The sequence below is a fragment of the Schistocerca gregaria genome, chromosome 10 (genome assembly GCF_023897955.1).
Source record: "Schistocerca gregaria isolate iqSchGreg1 chromosome 10, iqSchGreg1.2, whole genome shotgun sequence".
In the NCBI taxonomy this organism is placed as follows: domain Eukaryota; kingdom Metazoa; phylum Arthropoda; class Insecta; order Orthoptera; family Acrididae; genus Schistocerca; species Schistocerca gregaria.
Window position 1 is genome coordinate 198,647,206 of NC_064929.1, and position 27,597 is coordinate 198,674,802.

The 27,597-nt window shown below is 40.4% G+C and overlaps 1 protein-coding gene across 2 annotated transcripts in view; it reads left to right on the plus strand.

Annotated features, from left to right (window-relative positions):
- Positions 1-27,597, plus strand: part of LOC126293617 (FAST kinase domain-containing protein 4) — a 74,990-nt gene that overhangs the window by 14,818 nt on the left and 32,575 nt on the right. For both annotated transcript variants that reach the window (XM_049986898.1, XM_049986897.1), the window contains exons 3-7: positions 2,859-3,044; positions 8,132-8,411; positions 13,630-13,760; positions 18,412-18,574; positions 26,555-26,641. In XM_049986898.1, the coding sequence (XP_049842855.1) occupies positions 2,859-3,044; positions 8,132-8,411; positions 13,630-13,760; positions 18,412-18,574; positions 26,555-26,641 (847 nt within the window). The remainder of the gene's footprint in view (positions 1-2,858; positions 3,045-8,131; positions 8,412-13,629; positions 13,761-18,411; positions 18,575-26,554; positions 26,642-27,597) is intronic.

Consider the following 27,597-nt stretch of genomic DNA (forward strand, 5'->3'; position numbering starts at 1 on the left):
CTTATGTACTTTTGTGTCAAGATCCTGACAACATACTTTACTTTAAAAAAGCAAAACTAACCTAAGTCCTTTTAATAACATGTGTTTTGAATGTGGACACAATTATCAGTGCTCTCGGGTATTCAAAAGTGTGCACATGAAGGGTCCCGTGCTGTTTTACAGAGGAATACAAATCTCACAGAAAAACATTTGTTCTGAGTTGTTGCAAAGTTATGAAGTTGATGAGGAGGCCTTCTTGGTATGAAACTTGGGTCCACCATTTTGAGCCAGAGACAAAGAGACAATTGAATGGCTTCATCCTTACTCTCCACAGAAGAAAAAATTCAAATCAATTGCTTCTGCTGTTATTATATCGTGATGGCTGTGTGTAATTCCAGGATAGTATTTATGGAAGACATTTTAGGAATGTCGAGGAAGTAATTTGTTCAGTGAAGAAATGGTTTTGTGGCCAAAGGACAGTGGATGATTGGATACGACTTGATTTGGAGTGATGAATCTTGCTCTACCGCGTGGAAATCCGATGAAAGGGTTTAGGTTTGTCAGATGACTGCAGAATGTTACGTGCTATCATCAGTAGTTCCAGCAGTGAAGTACAGAGGTAGTAGCTTTACAGTATGGAGTTGTTATTCGTGGTTAGGGCACAGCCTGCTTATCACATTTATAAAAATGCTAACTGTGGGAGAATATGAACACATTTTACGGCATTGTGTACTGCATACAGTAGAGTGACAGTTCAGAAACGATGATTGTTTGTATCACCATGACACAGCATATGTTCATAAAGTAGCAATATGAGACAGTGGTTTGTGGACAGTAACATTCCTGAAATTGACTGACCTGCCTGAAGTTCTGAACTGAACCCAAAGGGGAACAGCTCTGGGATGAGTTAGAACATCAACTTCATTCCCAGACCCCAGTGTCTGACATCTATATCTTCTTTGGTTTTGCCTTCTCAGGAAGAATAGGCTGCAGTTCCTATACAGACTTTCAGACACCTCATTGATAGTGTCCTCAGCAGGGTTCAAGCCATCATATTGGTGAAGGGTGCACACACCTTATATTAATTCCCACTAATAGGTGTCCAAATACTTTTGATCAAATAGAGTATATGCTTTGTTTTACAGTTGGCATACACAAATAATGAATGTATTCCAGTTACGACAGCACTGATGTATTTAGTTGTGGTGTTGATGTAAGTGTCTTATATTCTGGTAGCTGTGGTTCTGAAAAAGTCACATATTCAGACTACCTGTGCCGCATTTGTTGTCATAGATTCACTTGGTGGTGGAGGTATATGCGTAATGCAAAGGGTAATAATAAATGTGACTGACTACAGTAATTTGTCACTTGAACTGACACTGTTAATGGTAATGGTCACAGTTAAACCCAATCTGAAATGTTCACATTCAAAGTATAAGGGGTGTTCAAAAAGAAACGAGCTGGAGGCATAATTACAGAAACCCGTACCTGTATGTTAGAAGTATTGACCTTCGCTGTTGAGACACTTTTCCCACTGTGACACAAGGCGGTGAATGGCTGTCTTGTAATATTCCCAGGGCTGCGATGTAAACCAGTTCGGCACATATAGCTGAATGTTGTCGTCTGAAGTGAATTGTTTTCCCCTCAGAACCTATTTAAGAGGACCAAAAATGGTGTAATCACAGGGAGAGGTGTTCAGACTGTATGGAGGGTGGCCAAGAACCTCCATTTGAATTTCTGCGCATGTGCCATGACTGTGTTGGCTGTATGAGGCTTTGCATCGTCGTGGAGCAGAATGACCCCCTGAGTGAGATTGCCTGGTCATTTTTATTTGATTGCTTGGCGAAGGGTGGTCGAGGTTTGCAAGTAACGCTGGGCATTCACTGTTGTCCCGTTCTGCAGGAAGTGAATCAGAAGAGGGCCATCTTGGTCAAAGAAAAACGTCAGCATAAGCTTTCCTTTCCTGCACTCGTGCAGACGGCGACGTCCAGCTGTACATGCAGAACTAGTTAACATCCTAGCCCCAGGAATTTTATGAGACAGCCTTTCACTGCCATGTATCACAGTGGGACAAGTGTCTCAACAGTCAGGGTAAATACTTCTAACATACCGGTGCTGGTTTCTGTAATTATGCCTCCGGCTCGTTTCTTTTTGAACGCCCCTTATATCTTATTTGTTGTTCTGTACATACCATTTTCTACTCATTGTAAAACTTGAAAAACAATGTGCTACAAATGGTTCAAATGGCTCTGAGCACTATGGGACTTAACTTTTGAGGTCATCAGTCCCCTAGAACTTAGAACTACTTAAACCTAAGGACATCACACACATCCATGCCCGAGGCAGGATTCGAACCTGCGACCGTAGCGGTCGTGCGGTTCCAGACTGTAGCACCTAGAACCGCTCAACCACACCGAATGTGCTATATTTGTATATTGTATTAATTAGCAAGAAAACACCTTTTTACATGCTGCACATGAATTTTATTTATACACCCAGACAGGTTTTGCTTTTTTATCAAGACATTGTCAGTAGGTGTAACATAACATTGTTACATTACGAAAGTACAGCAAGTACATGAGAAGTGGGACTTTCAACCATGTTTTCCACATGGCCGGAAAGTGATTTTCAGTAACAAATTAGACATTTTACTGACATCCACTGAGGGAGGACCCCTTGCTAAGAAGGTAAAAGGCATGTGGGTGTATAAATAAAATTTGGGTGCAGCATGCAAAAACAAATTTTCTTTCTAACCACAATTTATGCATAGCTGCTGCAAAAATGTCCTCCATAAGAAACTTTGAACGTATGTGTTATGAGATACTCTAATATACCAAAAGAAAAGTTGTGTACATGTATCATTATTGTTTTCGTTGCAGCCTTCAAGTGCACCAACAAAACAACCTGCTACACCTGTCAACAAACGAGAAATTAAACGACCACGAAAAGGCCCCGCAATGGCTACGTTATCTGCGACTGGGGATTTGAGTGTCATTTTGGGCATCACCGGTGACGACGAAGCGGCACGAATGGTGCCCAGTCTTTCGACAGACCAGAAAATAAGGGTGAGTACTGCTTACAGCGTGTAGGGGTCGGGAATTAATTGGCAGCTTTGAACTACACTGGGGATCAAGGCTCAAATCCTTATCGAGCCTTTTATGAGCATTTACCAAATGGGCCACCCTGACGTGTCTCGTAGCCCACATCACATATCTTTATAGCCAATATTTCATCCACAACTACATCTACATATATACTCTGCAAGCCACCATACTGTGCATGGCAGAGGATACTTCGTACCACTACTAGTCATTCCATTTTCTGATCCATGTGTTGATAGAGTGAGGGAAGAAACAATTGTCTATGTCTTCTTACAAGTCCTAAGTTCTCTGCTCTTGTCTTCATGAGATAAGAGATGCCTGTGACTTGATTGGAGTAGGTGATGTTGGTGGGAGGATAGTCTTACTTCTAGATCTATTTTAGAGATATGAATAATGAGCAAAGGTGTTGGGTGCAGGGATGGAGTAGGAATGAACAAGGATATTGTGTGGGTTGATGGGAGTATTGAGGGTGTGTGAGGATGTGGCTCGGAAAATCAGTCTGTGGTCGAGGTTTTGTGGTAGTGCCTGTCTGTGAAGGCATTTGTGAAATCTTCAGCGTACAGGGAAAGGGAGGTCTAGTCTCTGCAGAAACGTCGTCAGTGGATGGCTAGACTGTATGAGGGGATTTTTTGGTGTGGGAGGGGAGGCAGCTAGTGAAATGCAGGCACTGATGGTGGTTAGTGGGTTTATTTGGGACAAATGTGTGGATGGAGCCATCAGAGGGGTGGAGGTGGTATGTTGGGTTGAGGAGGTCTAGGTAAAGCAAATGGGAGAGAAGGTGTTACGATTGTGACAGTGTTAAGATTGTGACAGAATGAGGCTAGGGTGTCTGGGCTACACTTCTGTCCACAATAAACCCTCTAACCACCAATAGTATCTGCATTTAAACAGGCTCCACACCTTCCACAGGAAAAAATCCCACCCGTACAGGCTAGTCATCTGTGGACAGTGCACGTGCAGTGATGAGGACTCCTTTACACAATACGCTGGAGGTATGATGAATGCCTTCACAAACAGGGACTGTCCCCCAAACCTTGTCCACAAACAGATTTCCCGTGCCATACCCTCATACACCCAGAATCAACTACAAATCAGCCCCCCCATCATCACCCAGTATCACACTGCAACGGAACAACTGAACCATATACTTTGCCAGGGCTTTGATTATCTCTCATTGTGCCCTGAAATGAGGGACATAGCCTGTGGAATCAAGTGAGGTGACACAGTGGTTAGCACACTGTACTCGCATTCGGGAGGATGATGGTTTCAAACCCACATCCGGCCATTTTGATTTAGGTTTTCTGTGACATCCGTAAATCACTCCAGGTTCATGCTGGGTTGGTTCCTTTGAAAGTGCGTGGCCGATTTCCTTCCCCAGCCTTGGATCAATCCGAGCTTTTGCTCCACCTCTAATGATGCCGATGTCGATGGGATGTTAAACCCTAATCTGCCTTCTTGTACCCAGTGGAAGATTATGGTCCAAAACCTATCCAATTCACCCAACCAACACTACTCCTCCAGTCCTGTCATAGGGTTACCCTTCCTCGAGGCCGAGTCACCTGTGAAAGCAGCCATGTTACACACCTGCTCTCCTGCAAACACTGCACAGCTTTTTATGTTAGTATTGCTACCAACTGGCTGTCCACCAGGATGAATGGCCAGTGCCAAACTGTTTCCAAGAACAGAGTTGATCACTCGATGGCACAATACGCAGCTGAGCAAAACATGCTCGATTTCAATGGCTGCTTCACAACCCCTTTCCATTTGTATCCTTCCCTCCATCACCAGCTTTCCTGAACTACTCAGGTGAGAGTTATCCTCACAACACATCCTTAGCTCCCGTAATCTCCTTGGCTTCTATCTCCAGTAACTCACTGTCATCACACCCTCCACCCAACAATTTCCTCTTCCTCCTTCCTTTCACTCTCTCCCAAATTACATCACTCTCAGCCTGTGGCACTCCCCAACAGCTCCGACAATTGTGCATCACTCGCCCAGCCCGTGCACCAGTCACCCCTCCCTCCCACATCCCAGCTGACAAACCAGCTGCCTCCTCCGAGCCGTTAGCCTGCGCCCCGAACACCTCTCTCTGCTTCCCACTTCTCTCTCCCTCTACCCATCTCACCTGACACAAGCCCTAACACAACCTAGGCCACTCGCCAAATGCAGTACTGGCTCTATGCACCCAACTGGCACCATATAGGAACATAGGTGATTGTGTTTTCTCTACCTCTGATGACAGACTTTGTGTGACAACTGATATCTAACAGTATTTTTTTCAATCTGCCTGCCTACTACTTGGCACTTCCTCAGAATGATATCAATCTATCCAGTTCATATTGCTGAAAAGTAATAGTGGGATGGACTTGGATACAGGCTAGAAGAAATTCCTGAATGGGTGTAAGGCCCTTGTATTTGTTTGGTAGGAAAAAAGTGTGCAGCTGAGTAGGAATTTGCTCTGATTTGTTTTATTTCAGATGTGGCTAGCAAATTAGCTCAATTTTAAAGATTTTTGTTTTCCCCAGCACCACACCAAAATGTTTAGACTTTTCATAATAAATAACATGTTGTTCCATAATAACATGTGGTTGATTTGACTTACATTAGAAAAAGTAAAATTAATAATTAATATTAATTAATTGCTGGAAATCAGAGTGTGATAGGCAAATGTTCAGTCAGCTAACACTTATTAATAAATCAATCATGTTACGTTAAAAAATAAGTGAAACAGTTCTTCTTTAATTTTTATACAATACTGCTGAGGCAAAGTTAATACAAGATCTCTTTGCACCTGGCATTCCCTATAAATGATTATATATAAGAACAAATGGCAAATATAAATTACACTCATGATTGTCAACCGATTTTAAAGTTGATAATTCTGAAACATAAAATAAACCACAATTCATACTGACTTCACACATTTTTGATCCTGTTAGCGTATCAGATACCACATTTTACATATGTAGGACAAAACATTATAAAAAGTGAATATTACATACATGATACACAGCTGCGAAAAAAACTAGTACAACCTGTTTAGAGATTTCCAGTTCATTCAACATTTATTTTTGCAACAATACATTTGTATTACACGAAATGATTACATTTACATATCAGTAGTGCAGGCAGTTCTGAAATAACAGGTACTGACCCATGCTGAAACATCTGTATTAGTACATGGTGTCGCTTCTGTGGGCAGCAACGCAACTGCTGACTCCGGCATCCAGATCATTCTACAGATGGCAAATACTGTGTGGGGATAGGCTATGCCACTCCTGCTCAACCTGTTCACATACTTCTGTAAGAGTTATCGGTTGACATGTCACATGAGTCATTCTCGTCCCATGATATTCAACATTTGCTCCACTGGGGACAAGTCTGGAGATGATGCTGGCCTGGGAAGTTGCTGCGTGTCTTGCAGAGCATGTTGAGTTTCGTGGGCAATGTGTGGGCAAGCGCTATCCTGTTGGAACATCACCGTCCTGTTGCAAGAACAGCAAAAGAATGGGTATAACAACATTCTGCATGTATAGAGTGCTGGTTAGTATCCCCTCCAGAAACACCAAAGGTGAAAAAGAGTTGTAGCTTATCGCACTCCAGACAGTAAGGCCTGGCGTGGCGTCATTGTGTCTTGGATGAATGCACTCACCAGGTCTACATCGTCTGTGCAAACGATTATCACTTGCGTGCACGTAGAATCTACTTGCGTTACTGAAGACCACAACACGCCAATTCATCTTCCAAGTGGTCCTCCCATCTTCCAAGTGGTCCTCCGATTGCATCAGTCGAACCGTGCGCGTCGATGCTATGGCGTGACTGGGAGACGGGTTGGATGTGTGTGTGCCCATAGTCCCACTGCTAATAACTGGTTTGCAGCTGTTTCAGTTGACACATCTGGGCTTACAAGCACTCTTATTTGTGCTGTGGTAGCTGTACAATTTGCCATTGTTGCTCTTACAATATGATGATCCTGGTGGGCATCTGTGGTGTTTGTGGGTCTCAGAATCTCATCTTTGAGTGTGAAAATGTTCACATGACTGCTGATACCAGCACCATTGATCAGCTGATGCAGCATGTCCAACTTGTGTGGCAGTTCTCTGGAAGGACCATCCTGCCACTCAGAAGTCCACAATATGACCGCTTTGAAACGCATTCAGTTGGTTGTAGGAAGCACAAGTGTACTCCTGTGGTATGGTTGCCTGCTTGCTTCACTGTTTGCATCTCACTTTCCCTTCTGGCTATGAGCATTCCCTATTAAAGGGTAGCAACAGATGGTGCTCTGGTAGCCGTGCCAATACGCTATATGTTGGCAGACAATGTTGAAACCATTATCAGCATATCTACTACCCTCAGGTGGCATATCAGTTAAGTATGAAAGCATACTAGTATCCAATAGCAACCAATAGTCACCAAACCAGCATGAACATTATGTTACATTAAAATAGCTCAGTGTTTCTCTTGTAATAAAAACATTGTTCTGCTCTGGTAATTAGATTTGCATATGGTTTGCAGTTGTTGTTCTACTTGTAGAAGATATTGGCCCATTTGACACTATTATATTGTGATGTATTTATTGTACATTGGTATGTGGATTATTACTTGCTGGCAAAATAAAAACATACAATGTACATTTTATGTGATGTTGCTTGATAATGCCCAACAGGACAGCATTAGCTAATCACAAATGAAATAAACTGTTTATCTCAAATAAAAAGGACACAGTGCTGCAGCAAAATGACTTCTTTCCAGAAATTTATTTTATTCGTTATCTGTGAGAGTTCTCTCATTTTGAATTATAAAGAAAGGCTTCTTTTAACCTTCAAAATACACACGTAAAGGCTTCTCATTCTTAGTAAAATAACAGCTGTGGGTGAGCGAAAGGTAACAGGTTATTAACGAATTTTTGTATGATTTTTGTACTTTAACAGACTTACTCATAGTACTTTAGTTTGCATGTGGGTTACCACGCTGCTTATTGCTTCCAAGTAACCAAAATTGTGTCATTTTCATTGATAAGCACAACTTATGTCAAACTCTGCCTCTCACAGGTGTTGTCGAAGCTCTCCTCGCAACGCCGTAGGTCGGTGACCCTACTGAGGTCACTGGCTGCGTCCATAACGGCTCAGAGCGAGCCACTCGGCCTCAAGCAGGCTGCCGACGTTCTGTATGCTGCTGCTACCCTTAATTTCCCGGACGGTCCATTGCTGGAGAGAGCGGTCAGTGACGCCGGAACTGCTTTGTCGTCCGGTAGTGCTGGGGCAGAAGGCAAGGCTGCAGCAGTGAGGTCTGTCACCACCAGCGTCGGCTTGCTGAGGTACAGGGACATAGGTGAGGGCTTAAGTCATTTGATTCTCAGGTTTATAAAGAAATAAACACGATAAAACTGCCCTGCATATTGGTTTCCACATTTCAGGCTTATTGGAGGTTCTGTGCCCTTGCTTTCATTCGACATTTGAACAGTCACTTTTTTCAAAGAAAATATGTTCCTATGTGATATCTTTCCGGGTTCATGAATGGACCAACAGTTTCTAGCATTTGACAAGGAAAGAAGCCGAAGTAATGGATTAAAATTTGTGTCAAGGCCAGGAGTGTCAGCCGGGTCTCCTGCTTGCTAGGTAGACGTGCTACCCACTGCTGGAGAGTCTCAGAAATACTGATGTTTGTGTGATAGCAACAGTGTGAGGATGGTGTTGTGGATAGCACATCTGCCTAGGAAGCAGGAGACCCTTGTTCAATTCCTGGGCTGGGCACAGATTTTAATTCGTTACTTCAGCTTCCATCCTTTTCAAAGATAAAGGTGAGACTCAATGTGTCCCCAGGAAAATGAGTTACATCAGATCAGTTTCCTGGCACTTTCACGGCCATCCATTATCCTGAATGGAGAGGCATCTACAGACATTGCAGTAGTATCTGACGAGCCGCAGGGGAGTGCGACAGGATTCTGATGAGTTGGTGATCTCTTCTTTTCTTTCTTTGCAGTTACAATGACATCTAATTAGATATGGATGAAGGTAGCAGCAGTAAAATACAGGAAGTGAAACATTATATATAACTTATACAGAAACCAGACAGCTGAAGTTACAGGGCATGAAAGGGGAGCAATGGTTCAGAACATAGTGAGACATATTTGTAGCCTATCCCCGATGTTATTCAATCTGTATATTGAGCAAGCAGTAAAGGAAACTGAAGAAAAATATGAAAAAGAAATTAAAGAAAGGAGAAAGAAGCGAAAACTTTCAGGTTTGCTGATGACACTGTAACTCTGTCAGAGGAGGCAAATGATCTGGAAGATTTGAGCGGAGTAGACAGTGTCTTGAAATGAGGATATAAGTCCACAGCTCGTGGTCGTGCGGAAGCATTCTCGCTTCCCACGCCCGGGTTCCTGGGTTCGATTCCCGGTGGGGTCAGGGATTTTCTCTGTCTCGTGATGACTGGGTGTTGTGTGCTGTCCTTAGGTTAGTTAGATTTAAGTATTTCTAAGTTCTGGGGGACTGATGACCGAAGATGTTAAGTTCCACAGTGCTCAGAGCCATTTGAACCCATTTGAGGATATAAGTTAAATACCAATCAAAGGAAAAAAAGGATAGTGGAATGTAGTTGAATTAAATCAGGTGATGCTGAGGGAATTATAGTTGAATTAACTCAAGTGATGCTGAGGGAATTAGATTAGGAAACCGGACTCTAAAAGTAGTAGATGCATTTTACTATTTGAGTGGTGAAATGACTGATGGCCCAAGTAGAGAGGATATATAACAATATTATGAAAAGGAAAATTGCTGCTCACCATATACGGAGATGCTGAGTCGCAGAGCAACATGCACAATGTCGCCTCAAAAAGCTCTCTACCCTGCTCACTTCCTACTCCTGCCTTGGAGTACCACTTTCCACCACCTCTTCAACAACCTCCAAACCTCCTCTATGTCTCCTCCTAGCTGACAAGCCCTGTCTTACAGACGTACTACATTTACCCTACCCTCCAAAATTCCCTCCCACCACGACACAGAATCCAGAACTTAAACAGCACCAATACACTGTCATGAACTGTTCCTTCATAAGCTTTAGCTCCACAGAAATATCAGTTCTTTCCAAAGGCCTTACCTTCTGCCCCTTTCCCTTTGTCACTCGGTATGACCCAGGCTTGGAGCAACTAAATTACGTTCTCCACCAGGGTTTCGACTCCTCTCGTCATGCCCTGAAATGAGCAATGTTCTGCCCACTATCCTTCCCACCCTTCCCACAGTGGTATTCCCCTGTACACCGCACCTACAAAATATATTTGTCCATCCCTACACAGCCCCTGCTCCCAACTCCTTACCTCATGGCTCATACCCCTGTAACAGGCCTAGATGCAAGACTTGTCCCGTACCTCCTGCCACCACCACCACCTACTCCAGTGCAGTCACAGACATCATCTATCCCACCAAAGGCAGGCATGCCTGTGAAACCAGTCATGTGATCTACAAGCTAAGCTGCAACCACTGTGCTGCATTCTTTGTGTGCATGGCAACCAACAAGGTGTCTGTCCACATGCCACATGACTGGCCACTGACAAACTGTGGCCAAGAAACAAGTGGATTACCTGGCTGCTGAGTACACTGCCAAACATGACATCCTTCATTTCAGTGGTTACTTCACAACTTCATCAGTACATATACAGCTTGTGACAGGGGGTATCCTCCATGGTATGGGTCATTTGCCTATGTAGCTTCAAAATATATAGGATGTACAACTAATACTAATAAATGCTTTTGAAATAAAGGAAAAGAAAACACCTTTTATCTGTATGAGGCAGTTTAATGAGTTCAAGGAGGTCCAAAATAAGGATTGAACCATTAAGAAGAATTATTGGCATCAGGAAGGCAGATCATAACAGTGTGGAAGTGAGTAACAAGCCCTGAATGACATCTTTTACCTCCATTTGTTAGCTTCAGTTTGTAGATGCTAAGCAGAAGTAAAACATCTTTAGGTGTATTGTAGCAATCCTCATCAAAAACTCAATTAACTTGTACATGTAACGCATAACTGTTTCGGTTATACACACTCCATTCCCAACAAATATTGAGACTTACTCCTAGTTCCAACAGCCAAGAATTTTGTGCGCCACTCTTTTGTATCTGTCACTTTAGTTGCCCGCATTCTGGATAGTGGGGTCCGGCTAGATGTAGTTTTTCTTTGGTACTCCAAGCTGTGAAGTGAATACTGTAGTGATTCCTTTGAAAAGAATACAGCTGATTTCTTTCCCCATATTAGATCTGTCTGAGCTGGGACTCTGCCTTTAATGACCTCTTATTGAGTGGACTCCCAACACTAATCTCCCTTCCTTTGTCAGCCAATTGCACAGATAAAAGCCAGCCAGTTAGTGTTTACACAGCTATAGTCTGATTTAAACTAGCTGTCATTTGACAGGTAATGAGCTGCACTGCTCCCCCCAACAGTACATAAATTGGAGCATGGCTCTGTCGCCTTCCACTGTGTTGCCGTTTCAACTGTGTCGTGCTCCCTAAAGCATTATGCCAGACGATCCTCAGCAAGTTGTTGTACCGAGTGATTTGGGGCGACTTTCAGTGATGCGTGCCTTTCGGTGTGTGATGAAAGTAGTCAAAAGAGGACCAGACAGGGGCTGCACATTCTTAGGAAACTAACTGTCAAAAAGTGTTGGACATGGCGAGATTATATGCAGTCAGTCGTGTGAATTCGTGTGCTCCACGAGGGAGTATTTTGAGAGAGAGATGGATGAAGGGGTGCCTCTACTTCCTTTGGAAAAAGGGCTGGAGCGAACTGCAGCTGCTGAACAAATCAGCAAATCATCAGTAGTAAGAATATGCCAGGAGAAATTTGTGAAAAGAGAGTCAGGGGAGTCATATATTGCAGCCTCATGCTGCTGCTTTCTTTGAGAATTAGTAGGGACAAATTTTGATGATACCACTTGGCTTTATGAAGAGTGGGTGAATGTGGGGGACACTTTAAAAAAAGTCTGAACAGACAGTTCCATTAATGGTAGTATGGCAGCTTCAATTGGCAGAGGAGTAAGAATAATGGTAGCATATGCAGGAAATTCAAAAGGTTTCGTTTCTAATCGTGTGCTGTTATTCATTTCAAACAAAACCTAAACTACCATGAAGAGATGGACCACAATACTTTTGTGAAACTGTTTGAAGACATTGTGCTTCCAAACATAACGAAAACCTCTATAACTGTCATGAATAATAGTCCATATCATTCAGTTACACAAGTAAGCCACCCACAAAGGCAACAAAGAGAAACAACATTGTTTGCTGGTTAGAGAAATGTAGGATATGGTTTGACAGTAACTTGACAACGGCAGAATTATTAGAACTTGTCACAGCATTAGCCAAAGATGCCAGTTGACATTCTGTATGAGACAGCAAAAAAATACTAGCATAAAGCACTTTGGCTGCCTCCCTGCAATTGCCACTTCAACACAGTGGAACTGATTTGGACACAGGTGGAGCATCATATTGCTGCAGAAAATAAAAGATTTATGTCAACCAAAGTGAAACAACTTTTGAGGGAGACAGTTGAAACAGTGACACTATAAGATTGGCAAAAGTTAGTGAATCATGTGAAAGAAGTGATACAGGAAGCATGGGATAGCGAAAGTGTGTTACTGCAGTGCATTGAAGACTTGATAATATCTGTTGCTACGAGCAGTACCACTTGTAGTTTCACTGACTCTGACTGTGACTCAAGCGGTGGCTTCCTGTTGTGGATAGCATGTAGTGTATAGTGTACTTCAATGAACGTCTTACTTTTGTGGCTTTGTTTCGATTAATTTCTCTTTCCTTTTGTGAGACTAAGAAACACTATTCAGTCAGCACCCATCATCTCCTTATGGTAAGTTAGGCTGCATTTTAAATATATGTCATTTTGTATAGACACCAAGATGGTTATTTCATGTGTGTAATAGTTTTTGATGTACAAAATGACAAGAAGGAAACTTTTGCAGATGCGAAAATTTCTCCTGTTTCAATAACCAGCGTAACACTGGCCCTAATTAAAATTTAGAAAAGATTTTTAATGTGCTTAGAGATACCACTGAGAGTGATAATATACATTATTTTTGTAGCAGATAGAACTAAACTTCATATTTGTTATGAGTTAAATACAGACACAATTGCATAAAAACACAATGCCGAGTGAGATATTTTAGTAAGAAAGGAAAGAAAAGTATTCCTCTGTTTGCGACATGACATGATAAGTTTGCAGCTGTTTATAAACAGAATAATTTAATCCATTTAAAAAAAAATAACATAACTCTTTTCCTAATCAAAATTAAAAATATATTCTTGAGATGCTGAGAGAGACTGTTGAGGTCTACATCATGTGTGAAATTGAGATTATTTACTTGATTTTTGTTGAATATAGAGTCTTTAAAGTGATTTTCTATCACTACAGAGAGCAATGTGCTATGGTGGCCATCCACAGATTGTACTTGACGCAACAATGCCATAACTTTATAGCTTTAGCGTCAAGCGATATTTAGTTTAAATCGGACCATAGAAGCCTGTTTTTGTCCATTCCACAGAGCTGATGGAGCACATGTCGGATTGGGTGCTGTCTCAGCTGCACAGTTGTCGCCCACAAGACCTGACTGCCGTACTGTTGACGTTCGCCGCCGTCAACTATGTGCCATCAAATGCTGACGAGTTCTTTCAGGTGAGGCAGTTATTGTGGCATAACTGACTTTTTAAGAATAACAATGAAAACACTCAGCACTCAATAACTATTCAAATTATCATAAAAATTACAACATTCAAAACGCCAAGATCGATGAGCTGTTTCCCAAAGCCTCATCATTCTTGCCTTTTTAATTATTATAAATTTTATGATGATTTGAATGGTTAGTGAGTGTTGAATATTGCAATTGTTATTCATAATGTCTCTGAGCAGTGATTGCTCTCCCCAGAAAGTTGACTTTCTAAAGTATTGCTGTACTTTTAGGCATGAGCTGGATTTCCTGTTTTATGCTGTGACCTGCCTGCAGCCAGTGTGGAATTTATTGTTGGATGTATTCCAGTCTCCATCTTTCCCTACAGTTTTGGTGTTCTATGGCTTCCTGTATTACAATGGAAGCTGTTCTCTGATACTTATCTTTTTCAACTATGTGAACATAGCGCGGTGGTTAAAGTTCATAGACAACATGCAGGCAGTATGGGTTCAGACCCTGCCCATATCTCCCCCCACCCCTTCTCTCTCTCTCTCTCTCTCTCTCTCTCTCTGTGTGTGTGTGTGTGTGTGTGTGTGTGTGTGTGTGTGTGTGTGTGTGTGTCCTCTCTCCCTCTCTTCCTGTCCCCCCTCTCTCTCACTCTCTTCCTTCCCCACTGGACAGAATATCATTAAATAGTACACGGCATGCAACATTTTTCAAAAATATTCATTTTTGCCATAGAAAGCTAATTAATAAATCAGTCATTACAGGAAACTTTCTTCAAATGAGTATTCTGTTTGTTACACAATAGAGTACAGAATCTTCTTACTATTGCTTGCGCTGCTGGAAGAGAATCCCAGATGATATTTGTTATAAAAGCAACTGACACACAGATTTGTAGAGCACCACACATATTTAATGGAAGCTTCTGCCTTGCAGGTGCACGGACTTTTCAAAAGTGATATCGAAAAATACAGATCATTTAAATTCAAAAAGATTGTTCTTTCTTCAGTCAACTTTGATGTGAACCAGATGAAGTAATGCAACGAATTTTTTTCTTCAATAATTCTTTATTGAACATAATGAGAATTAGACATCCAAAGGAATAGTGTGTTATCCACAGACCCTATTTTTCCACATAATCTCTATCCCCTTCTGTGGCCTTCCTCCAGCGCAAAACAAGGGCTTGTATGGCCTGGCGGTACGAATCCTTGTTCCGGTGGGGGAATCAGTGCTTCACTGCGTGAATCACCTCCTCGACTTCCTCAGAATGTATTCCACAAATGGCATCCTTTAATGGCCCAAACAAGTGGAAGTCCAGTCTGTCTGGACTGTAGGGTGATAGCTGTGGATAGTCTCCTCGACCGCTGCATATCATGGAGCTCTGTAAAACTGCCTTCTGATGACCTCACTTTCCAGGCCTAGTGACTTAACTGTGCTTCTGTCGACAGCAGATGCTCCATAGATTATGCACAAGCGTTTGTGAATTTCCCCACAGTTTCTGTCTCTGCAGTTAGCAATTCAATGACGGCACTTTGCTTGTAACATACGTCACCTACAGACAAGATTTTCAAACTGTGCTGCAGCTACGCTATCTGTCAGAAGTGACGGAAACTTGGTGCACTCACTCAGGAGACTTCAAATAATACATACATAACGTTTTCAGCTGAGAAAAAAAAAAGTGCAGTGCACTACTTTCTGGGCAGGCCTCACAGAAAGATTTGATTGTAAAGTGTCTGATCAGTATGCCTTCCGCATGAATCAGTAATGTACAGAAATTTTTCTTTTCCCACATTTGGAAGAATGACAGATTTTAAAAACTCTATGTACACACTTTTGTGAAGCTTTCTGTTTTAGCGTAGGTCACAACATTTTTTAAATTCATGGTCAGTTCAACAGCAGCTTGAATGTATTTTCTGGATGGTTCTTGCACACACAAGAAAACATATGACAGTAACTTTCTTGAGAGTTTTATAGTATATTGTGCTGTGAAGGAATGACTAATCTTGTTTAAATCAGTTCTTCCCCATCTCCACAAGGGATCTGTTGTACATTGATTGCTGCTGGCAGCTGGTTTGATAAGTATTAACTACATAATCGGGGTAGAGTACCTTCATCTGTACTGGGGATCTTCTTGTAGCTGCTTATACTTTGTCCTATCGTTGTGAACTCTTTGGAGCATTCAGATATTTGGAATTTTAACTACAAACCACAAACAGAATACACTTTTGAAGAAAGTTTGCTTTAATGATTGATTTATTAATGAAATTACTACAGAAAAAAATGACTATTTTTGAAAAATTTTACCTGATATATACTATTTAATGATGTTCTGTATGATGAAACTAAAGGGAAAAAAAGTACATGTGCAGGGTTTGAACCCATACCACTAGCATAATGGATATATGAGCTATTCACAAATCTTTGACATTGATTTTCTCCAAAACTAGGGCTGTCGCATGAAAAGCTGCTAGACAGGTACTTGAGACAGGTACAACATAGTCAAGACTCACCAAAATCCGTGAATGATGGGTCCTCTTGTAAGTATCCTTGACAGCCATTAGACACGATCCCTGTTTGGTCTCAGCTGTTCTCTGGCAGTAGCATCTTGATTGTGATTGTAGCTTGAGCGATCTCTAGAATTTAAAATGGCAGAAAGTTGAAAGCATTGTTATGCAATCGTGTTTTGCACTCTATTGAAAGAAGACTCCTTCAGGAATACTTCAGTTTCTAAGTAGAGCTTATGGTGAGTCTACAGTGTCTAATGCTTCATGTGTCTGATGACATAAAGCTTTCAAAGATGGAAGAGTGAGGTGTGAGCTGAAAGGAAGGGAGGGAGCCCTCACCGCTGTCCTTACTGACATCACAATGAATTCAGCGGCAGCTATCATGTACGAGGGCTCTTGTCTGACTGTTAGACATCTTGCAGATATGCTGGAAATGTCAGTGGGAAATGCTCACACCATTTTAAAGTATTGTTTGACACATCAGACAACTGATTTCTGCTCGGAAACAGAACACAGTTGATGTTTGCACGTTATGGAAAGAACATGTCCAGCATAAAGGTGATGTTTGCTGGAAAACCATCATCACTGCCAATAAGGCATTAGCGATCACGTTTTTTTATTATCGCATCATTGTGTACTTACATCATGATTCCATAGGTCAGACAGTAAATCCAGGATACTACAGGGAATGCCAGTCAGCAACTGACAAAAAATTGTATGCCTGAGAAATGGAGGGGACTTTGTGGAAAGTGGAAACTGCCCCATGACAGTGTGCTCTCTTGTGTTGCAGCACCTGTTATGAAGGACGTTTGTATAGTCCTGATACCAATAGATGACTGGCTTAGATAGTGAGCAAAGGAGAAAGTGAAGATAAAAATCAATGTAAACCATTCCCTGTTGTTAATTTAATTTCTCATTATGTCATCAAAATGTACACAATAAATTGCTTAAGTTTAGAATAGGTGTAACGTTAATACTTCATATCAATAAAATAGTTTGTAATTTTGATCAGATGGAACATATTAAAAACAAAATTTTCTCAAGGAGCCTCTTAAAATAAAGGGGGGGGGGGGGGTGTTCTTATATTCATGGTCATATTATACTTGGATAAATGCAATATTTGTTTTGAAAATATTCATTCCAGAGCTACACTCTGTTTTCATTTCATTTATTTGTATTGTTTTTATGTGACCAGTTGTGATATTTTGGATTCCAGCCCAATGGCAGGAACAATTGTGTAAGAATGGGGCTTTTACCCAGAAATTAGTCACAGAGAACAAAAGAGAAATACATTAGGTAAAAACAGTCTATTTCAAAAACAAACCTTTTTAAAGTTTTACCTTATTCTTGTTTGTGTGGCATAATCAGTAGCCCATAATGCACAAGAAAGATGCAGATTTGAAACTGGTACTGCACACGGGTTATGAACTGTTGCATATAATAAACTCGCCCTAATATCGTGTCCTATTATGACTCTTGTGTTATCTCTGTGCAGAAACTAATAGTCATCATGCATCACATTTCTAAATCTTCAATGTGTTGACATGTCAGTCCTCGGTTACTACTATTTTTATGTGAAAGATTTTTAGTTTACGACTGTGTGCAACTGAGCAAGTGCAATTTATGGATGTAATACATAAATTGCATTTTGGGAAATTTACTCATATGGCCATGAATAGGCTTTAGGCTTCTTAGTGATCAGGTGGAAACTGAATGTGGCAACTTCATATGCAACTTACACAATATTACCGATACAGATGCAGAAGTTGCATACAATAATGAGGTAAAGAGGCTTACAAAGGAAAGTATGATCTTTTTCTGTTATTTAAAATTGTTACATTTAACAAAACTTGAAAAGATAAATTATTTTGGTCATTTAAAAGAGAGCTTGCAATCTGTGTCATATGTTTATTGATTCCAACTATTTCCACCATTGTCATCTTTTTGAATTTTACAGTATGTAACAAATCACATCCTGCATTGTACAAGTGGTTTTCTGTTGAAAGATGCCCTAAAAAGTTCAAAAGCTGGTTTTTGGTCAAATAAATACTAACTTCTGCATATCAGGAAAGTGTTTCCTTTGCTATATTATTGTATGACGGTGAAAGTATTTTAGTCAGTTGGCAGATGCTCATTGTGAACATGATTGCAGGCTGTGCTCCCCCTACTGAGAGAGGCAGACTTCCCCGGGCCATCCATTTGGTTGGACGCCGTGTGGTCGCTGTGCGTCCTTGGAAGAGCTACTCCGGAGCAGACTGCGTCCGTCCTCTCCCCAGAATTCCTGCTGCGATTAGCGAGAACCTCGGGGCGTGCAGGTATTTCCTGTATTACATCTCGTATTTTGCTGCAGTGTGTGGGGAAGCCAAAATTTAACTGTAAGTGCTCAAGTTTACATTTTGCCTTTCATGTCATTAGCTCCTCAATTGGCATCACAAGAGTGACTGGAGCTCATTTCAGCCCTCCCACCAAGGAAAAATCCCCGGTGACTGTACCTTGTTCTATTGCCCGCCAGTACCGGGAATCGAACCCGTGTCATTTGCACGGCAGTCAGCAGCACTGGCTAAGCTACGGAGACAGACGAGGAGTACGTGGTCAAAAGCTCATGGCATTTTAATCATTTGGACAGTTGAAACAGTATTAGTGCTGTGGGACTTTGCATCCTTGTGTTACATTATTTTATTATTTAGCACTAGTTTTGCCCCCTCGGCAACTGCCTTGCTTGCAGCATCTTATATACCGCACGTGTGTGAGGAAAAAGCAACATGTCATGATGTCCCTAATATGGGCTTTACATCTGTAGTAGTTGTGCACATACCTACTACAGTTGTGCGGAGCTCTTATAAGGGGCACTATCACATATTGTTTCTCCCCACACTGCTATGTAGTTCATAACATGCTGCAAGCACAGTGATTTTTATTATGATAATTTCCAAGAGGGCAAAAATTATCTAAGTGCTAAATAATGAAATAAACTGTTTCAGAAAAAATAACAGTCTACACTAGAAAATGACTTTATTTAAGGCAATCAGAAGTAATTGTTTTAGCAGACTGCTCTGTGCTCAAGGACAGGTATTACAGCAGCATGAACTTTTTACAATACCAGCATGACATAAAAAAAGGGGGGAGGCAGCACTGAATGGTGCCAACTTTACAGTCAGACAGTGAGGAGCGTTCTGCATCTTGTGTTAACGTGGCATCTGATGCCAAATATTCCATCACTTTTGAATAAATATAAGTGTCGTGTTCCACAAATTCAGTAAAGGTTGGTATTTTCAGAGCTCTGTACCTCAGTCGGTAAAAGTGATCAGGATCATTTTGTTGTCCATCTATCTGTCTGTCCGACTGATATGACCCATTTTCTAAGGAATGGGTAGACATATCAAGTTAACATTTCTGTCACATACTATGGTCTATACTCTGTTGGTGATGTGAGAAAATTTAAGCTTCCAAGTGAATGCAATCAGAAGAAACAAACATTTATGCCACATATTTTTGTACTGACAAACTCACTCATCAAAATCTATAAGGTACTTCCCATTGACCTAGAATCATGATATTTGACAACAAACAACATTTCACAGTACAAGTAAAAGAAAAAATCCAAAATTTGTTAATTAGGTATTATATATGTCTGTCTGTCCATCTGTTAAGATCCCATTTCTCTCAGGGACGGATATAAGTATTAAGTTGAAATTTATGTCAGGTACTAAGGTCTATGGTCGCCTGGCAGTGTAATACATTTCAGCCTCTAAATCAATGCAGTCAGAAGATAAGGCCATTTATGTCACATATTTTTATAGTCAAGGCACTCATCAAAACATATAGAGTACTTCCACTGACACAGAATCACAAACTTTGGCAAGAAGCAAGGCTTCATAGAACAAGTAAAGCAAGAACTCTGAAAATTGTTAATTTATTTATTGTTCCGTGGGACCAAATTAAGGAGAAGTCTCCATGGTCATGGAACGAGTCAATACATGAAATTATGACACGATATTAGAAACAGATAAAATGAAATATAAAAAAACAGATTCAGGTGACAAGTCGTAAATTTAAATAAAGAAAATCAACAATGTAACACTGGAATTTGCTTAATTTTTTAGCTCTTCCAGGAGCTCCTCGACAGAATAGAAGGAGTGAGCCATGAGGAAACACTTCAGTTTAGACTTAAAAGAGTTTGGACTACTGCTAAGATTTTTGAGTTCTTGTGGTAGCTTATTGAAAATTGATGCAGCAGAATACTGCACTCCTTTCTGCACAAGAATCAAGGAAGTGCATTCCACATGCAGATTGGATCTCTGCCTAGTATTAACTAAGTGAAAGCTGCTAACTCTTTGGAATAAGCTAATATTGCTAGCAACAAGCGACATTAAAGAAAATATATACTGTGAAGGCAATGTCAGAATTCCCAGACTATTGAATAGGTGTCGATAAGAGGTTCTCGAACTTACACCACATATAGCTCAATCAGCTCGTTTTTGAGCCAAAAATACCCTTTTTGAATCAGAAGAATTACCCGAAAAATTAATACCATACGACATAAGCGTATGAAAATATGCGAAGTAGACTACTTTCGTGTTGAAGTGTTACTTATTTCAGATACTGTTCTAATGGTAAATAAAGCAGCATTTAGTTTCTGAACAAGATCCTGAACATGGGCTTTCCACAACAGCTTAATATCTATCCGAACGCCTAGGAACTCGAACTGTTCCGTCTCACTTATAATATGCCCATTCTGTCTGATCAAAATATCGGTTCTTGTTGAATTGTGTGTTGGAAACTGTAAAAACTGAGTCTTACTGTGATTTACCGTCAAAGTTTTTTCTACAAGCCATGAACTACGTTATTTGATACTGTTTCAATATTACACACAAGATCCTTCACTATCAAGCTGGTGTCATCAGCAAACAGAAATATTTTTGAATCACCTGTAATACTAGAAGGCATATCATTTATATAAATAGAAAACAGCGGTGGCCCCAGCACCGACCCCTGGGGAACGCCCCATTTAACAGTGCCCCTTTGGGGACTGAACGTCACTACCACTCTCAATATTGCGAAGAATTACCTTCTGTTTTCTGTTCTTAAAGTAAGCGGAGAAACAATTGTAAGCTACTCCCCTTACTCCATAATGGTCCAACTTCTGCAGTAATATTTTGTGGTCAACACAGTCAAAAGCCTTCGTTAAATCAAAGAAAACACCTAGCGTTCGCAACCTTTTATTTAATCCGACCAAAACCTCACAGAGAAAAAAAAATATATAGCATTTTCAGTTGTTAAACCATTTCTAAAACCAAACTGAACATTTGACAGCAAATTATGTGAATTTAAATGCTCCAGTAACCTTGTATATACAACCTTCTCGATAACTTTAGCAAACACTGATGGCGTAGAAATAGGTCTATAATTGTCAACATTATCCCTGTCTCCCTTTTTATAAAGTGGCTTCATTACCGAGCACTTTAATCAGTCAGGAAACCGACCACTCCTAAAGGAAAAGTTATAGATATGGCTAAGTACAGGGCTAACATACATAGAACAATACTTCAGTATTCTGCTAGATACCCCGTCATATCCATGAGAGTTCTTGTTCTTTAGTGATTTAATTATTAACTCAATCTCCCTCTTGTCAGTATCATGGAGGAGCATTTCAGTTAATAGTCTCGGAACACTTTTTTCTAAGAGCGCTGTATGAGTCCCTGTTGGGACTAGGTTTCTATTTAGTTCACCTGCTATATTCAGAAAGTGATTATTAAATACTGTACATATATGCGACTTATCAGTAACGCGGACATTCCCACTACGCACTGATTCTATATCCTCGACCTGTCTCTGCAGACCAGCCACTTCGTTTACGACTGACCATATGGTTTTAATTTTATCCTGAGATTTAGCTATTCTATCTGCATACCACATACTTTTTGCCTTCCTAATAACATTTTTAAGCACCTTACAATACTATTTGTAATGGGCTGCTGCATTTAGATTTTGACTTTCTTACGTTTTGATATAATTGCCACTTTGTTCTACAAGATATTCTTATCCCTCTAGTCAGCCACCCAGGCTGCCTGTTTGTGCTAGACCCTGTTTTGAACGTTCTAACGGAAAGCAACTTTCAAAGAGCACGAGAAAAGTCTTGAGAAAAGCATTATATTTATTGTCTACTGTATCAGCGCTATAAAAATCTTGCCACTCTTGTTCATTGATAAGGTTTACAAAGGTCTCTACAGCAAATGGATCAGCTTTCCTAAACAGCTGATGACTATATTTAACACGTGTTGCAGCACAAAAATCTTTTAGAATTAAAATTTGTGCATCATGATCTGAAAGGCCATTCACCTTTTTGCTAATTGAATGCCCTTCTAGTAATGAGGAATGAACAAAAATGTTGTCTATGGTTGTTCTACTGTTCCCTTGCACTCTCGTTGGAAAGAATACGGTTTGCATAAGATTATATGAATTAAGGAGGTCTACCAGCATCCTCTTCTTTGCACAATCACTTATACAATTAATATTGAAGTCACCACATATTTCCTATAAAGTGAACCAAGAACCTCCTCTAGCTTTAGCAAAAATGTTTTGAAATCGGAGTCGGGGGATCTATAAATAACAACAGTTAGAAGTTTAGCTCCGTTAAATTTAACCACACCTGCACAACATTCATACACTTTTTCAGCGCAGTACTTTGAAACATCAATTGACTCAAATGGGATGCCGTTTTTCACATACATGGCTACTCCCCCACACCGCAAAGAGCTCCTCGAAAAGCTGCCAGCCAACCTGTATCCTGGTAAAGGAAGCCTCGGAATTATCTCCTTATTTAAGAAGTGTTCAGATATACCAATAATTTCAGAGTCAACATCTATAAGCAGTTCACTAACTTTATCTCTAATACCTTGTATATTTTGATGAAATATACCAATTCCCTCATTACTCGGATACCTAAGCTTTGTCAAAAGTGGTTCCTTTGTTAGAGAGACTTCCCTTAAGCAGGAATACCTATCAGCTGACTTCAATCTAAAAAAAGGTGCAGCCCTAACACCCACTACTGTAGGAATTTTCCCATGAGTGATCCCACCAACCCCACCTATGCTGTCACCTATAAGCTTTGCCAACCTCCCCTTCCCATACCTGTTGAGGTACAGGCCATATCTAGTGAAACCCATCCTGCTGATAGACTCCACCGACACCACTGAAATGTGACCCATGCTTTCTGTCATCAGCGCACCCCCAAGTCTCATGTTATTATGCCTGACGGCTGTATTAAGATGACGCCGATCGTGATGCTGAAACAGTTCCACGAAATGCACATTCATGTTGCCAGTCTGAGTGGCTATCTTTTCCAGGTCAGCGTCTATGTCATACTCCCCATCCCTATCAATACTATTACCAGCCCCACCCACAATCACTACCTGATCCTCTTTAGTAAAATCCCTACAGAACCCCCCCTATGTTAACAGTCACTTGAGCCAATGCTGCATTAGGCTTCACAATCCTGCAACTGCTGGCCTACACCTCTGCCATGAGAACTGCCTAGCAGCAGAACCTTCTTCTTCCTCTTCGACTTTGCAACTGTTCTAGCCACCGTAACTACTGAGGTCTGCTGCATACTTCCTACATCTACAGCTACTAGAGATTCCTCTCCACTAGACTCTGACAGTTGGTCAGATCTATTGTAAACACCAATAGTAAAACTATCTGAAAATCTTCTTCTCCCAACAGATCTCTTGCCAACAGCCAGCTCCCATTCCCCAACCGCCTTCTCATCCTATCTAGCTCCTCCTGTGCGTTTTTCAACTGCACCTGAAGGGCACAGATCTTACGCTCCTGCTCCTCTATCAACTTACTCCTGCTACATAACCTGCAGTTCCAGGAGAGGATCTCACCAGAATGCCCACTGGTTTCCCCCACTGCATTCCCCCCAGTGAAAATACTTCGAACAAGTCTCACACCGCAATCCACTACTCACAAACCTATGGCAAAGCCCACACTTCTCAGTCATGGTAAAATTTTACTTTTTCTAAGTTCTGCTACTACAATAAGAAGATGTTAAAAACTGACTACAATAAACACAAACTTACTCTACAAGGGAAGTAACTACTATTATTAATAGTATTAATAAACAACAAATGTGAATAAAACAAAAGACTAATACAGAAAGAGAATCAAACGTCTAATGACACAGTAACGAAGCTGAAAACAGTCCCCAAAAGGTTCTTCTGAAATTATTTCACCAGAAAACACAAAAACTCCAGTTGAAGAGTACTAAAGTTCCTAAATAAATCACTACACACAAACAATTAATTAGTACTTAGCTTTCAATGCGCCACTACAGCTGCAACTGGTCAGTGCAGAATGTAAACACAGGTAAAAGGTTATGTTGCTCGATACGAAACACTCACAAATATCAGGTCACAACACAGGAAAGGCAGAGGTGAATGAAGAAACCACTAATAAGTCACTTATATAGTAAATATTATCACAAAAACTGTTAAAATATGTATCTGAAACCTAAAAATATATAAAAACTTGAGAGCAATCTCACACGCAGTGACTCGCTTATGACGTCACACCAAATTATATCTCAAGGAAAAAAAAATATATTTTTTGTTGTTGTCATTTTTCATCTGTCTGCCCCACTGTTAAGACCCCTTTCTCTCAGGAAATTTATATCAGGTACTAGGTTCTATGGTCTTTTGGGTTGTGTAAAATATTTAAGGTTCTAATTTAGTGTAATTAAAAGTTACAGCCTTTTATGTCATAATATTATGAAAAGGATAGTGCTACTCACCATATAGTGGAAACACTGATTCGCAGATAGGCACACCAAAAAGACTGTCACAAAATAAGCTTTCGGCCAACAAGGCCTTTGTCAAAAATATTTGTGCATCTTTGCTGTATGGTGAGTAGCTACTATCATTTCCATAATATTGTGACATTCCAACCTGGATTTTCCATTGTTTGATTTAGCCATTTATTTCACATATTTTGGTACTTGCAAACTCATTCATCAAAACCTGTAGGATACTTCCATTTAATTTAGCATCATGAAATTTTGCAAGAAGCTGGGATTCACAGTACAATAAAGAGAAAAAACCTGAAAATTGTTAAACTGTAATTATATCACATAAAAATATCTTTTTAGCATTAGAACGTACATTGCATTCATCATCCATCAAAATCATAGTAAACATAAAATGTAAGTTGTAGCCATGTTTTAATAAGTAAATAAGAAATATTGTATTAAATCTTCTCTCTATACACATATAAACTGAAGGCACCTGCTCGCTTTCTTTTGTATGTCCGGGCTAGTCACAGGAACTACTGTGAAGATTTTGATATACGATCTTGGATTTCCCGGGACCAGTATCTTGCCAGTACTGATATCAGGCAAAAATTGTCAAGATTCTCAATTCCTGTTTTGGGTGAGCTACAGTAGCTATAAATGTAATTAAGTTTGTACAGAATCCTCGGTGTGTCTGTCCTGTTCGTACTTCGCCAGTTTTTTCCTTTTTTTATTTTCGTTGAACTTTTTGCAAAACTTGTACTTGTGCAATTGTATTTGCTAAGTCATTGTTAACTAAGTAACCAGTATTGTTGTGGACAAAATGTCAGCTACCTAGAAGCGAACCCTTTGTCTGTCCCTACCTGTGGGTAGCTAAAAAAGCTATTGTTTTAATACAAATTTTCCAAAAGCAACCACAGTGGACATTTATGTTTATGTTGTATTGTACATCCTTGGTATGCTTCTTGGAATGTAATTGTGCACACTGTTTATCCACATCTCTTGACACTTCACTTTTACCTCATAGCACAAGTTTTCAGTAACAAAATAAATTTCAGAGTACTTAGTGCGCTGTGCCCATCAAAATTAGCACAGCACTGATAGCACTGTGAGCAGCAGCAGAACCATAATTGTGGTATATTAAGTTTTTCTAAATTGAAAACTCATGGTACCAGGTAACAGGGAAGTAACGAAAGGTGTAGGTGTGAATGGACAGTATGTATAATTACATCCAACAGAACATAGAAGGGATGCACAATATGACTAAAAGCTGAAGTACAGAATGTTTGCTACTGGTGCGCTTACAACATTTTAGGCAAAAACAATTACTTTTTGAGGAAAGAAATATACTATTTCTGACCACCTCAGTGTGTAAATAAAAAAGTGAAACATTGTGTTTCGCAGAAGCTGGATTTTTTTAAAACCTAATCTTTCTTCTCATTTCTGCTAAGTGTTTATTAATTTCCTTTTTTTTTTTTTTTTCTCACAACTGTTTCTCCTATATTTCCAGATTCGCCTGGTGAAATTCCTCCAGGCAGCAAGCTCAAGCTGCTGAATGTGAATGCAGTTTCACAGTACTTACTCCCTAACTACAAAGGTGAGCCATACAGCACAAATATACATCCACAAAGCAAAAAATTGCTGGTCCTGGAAAATTTTATTCCAAGTATTGGCACAAAATTTGGCACCTCTTCTATCCCTAAAGCAGCCCATAAGCTAGGCGATGATCACGTGCTTATGCTCCCAGGATCCTCTGCAAAAAGGCCAACTTATGTTGTGCGTATAGTACATGTGACGTAATTGTAGTGGAAGTAGAGTGAGTGTGATTAGCATAGTATATTAAAAGAGCCTGAAAAAAAATTTAGTACCTGTCACCATTGTAAGATACTACAGTACTTGTGAATAAAGTTCTAGAGGAGAAGCAACTGGGGCAGATGCCACACAAACAAATCCAAACTTATCTCCAACCTACAGCTTTTTAAACTCATAATTTGTTTCTTTGGAAAATAAACCATCTGGAGAGAAAGGTGACATAACAAGAGAGAAAAAAAGGAATTTCGCACATAATCATGCTCACATCCTATTCACTGCTGTTGCTATTGCATGCCATTATGATTACGAGAAAACTTTGAAATTATTGGGACCTCCTTTCTATGTTGGTCAGGTTGTTTGTCGCATTCAACTCTACATGAATAAACATGCACATGTTCCCTCCCACCTCTTCTTCTGCTGCCCCCCCCCCCCCTCCCTCCTGCTCCACACACACACACACACACACACACACACACACACACACACACACACACACACACACAGAGAGAGAGAGAGAGAGAGAGAGAGAGAGAGAGAGAGAGAGAGAGAGAGAGAGAGAGAGAGATATGACTTGCTGTAGCAGGATAGAGAAGAAAATGATATCAAAATACTATAAGGCAACACAACAAAAGTTCAGGGATTCATACATTTCTGCATCCTATCACTCATGGTCTGCAAACACACTGGACTGATAATTAAGAAAGAACAGGATTTGTAGTACATAAGGATATGAAATTGTAT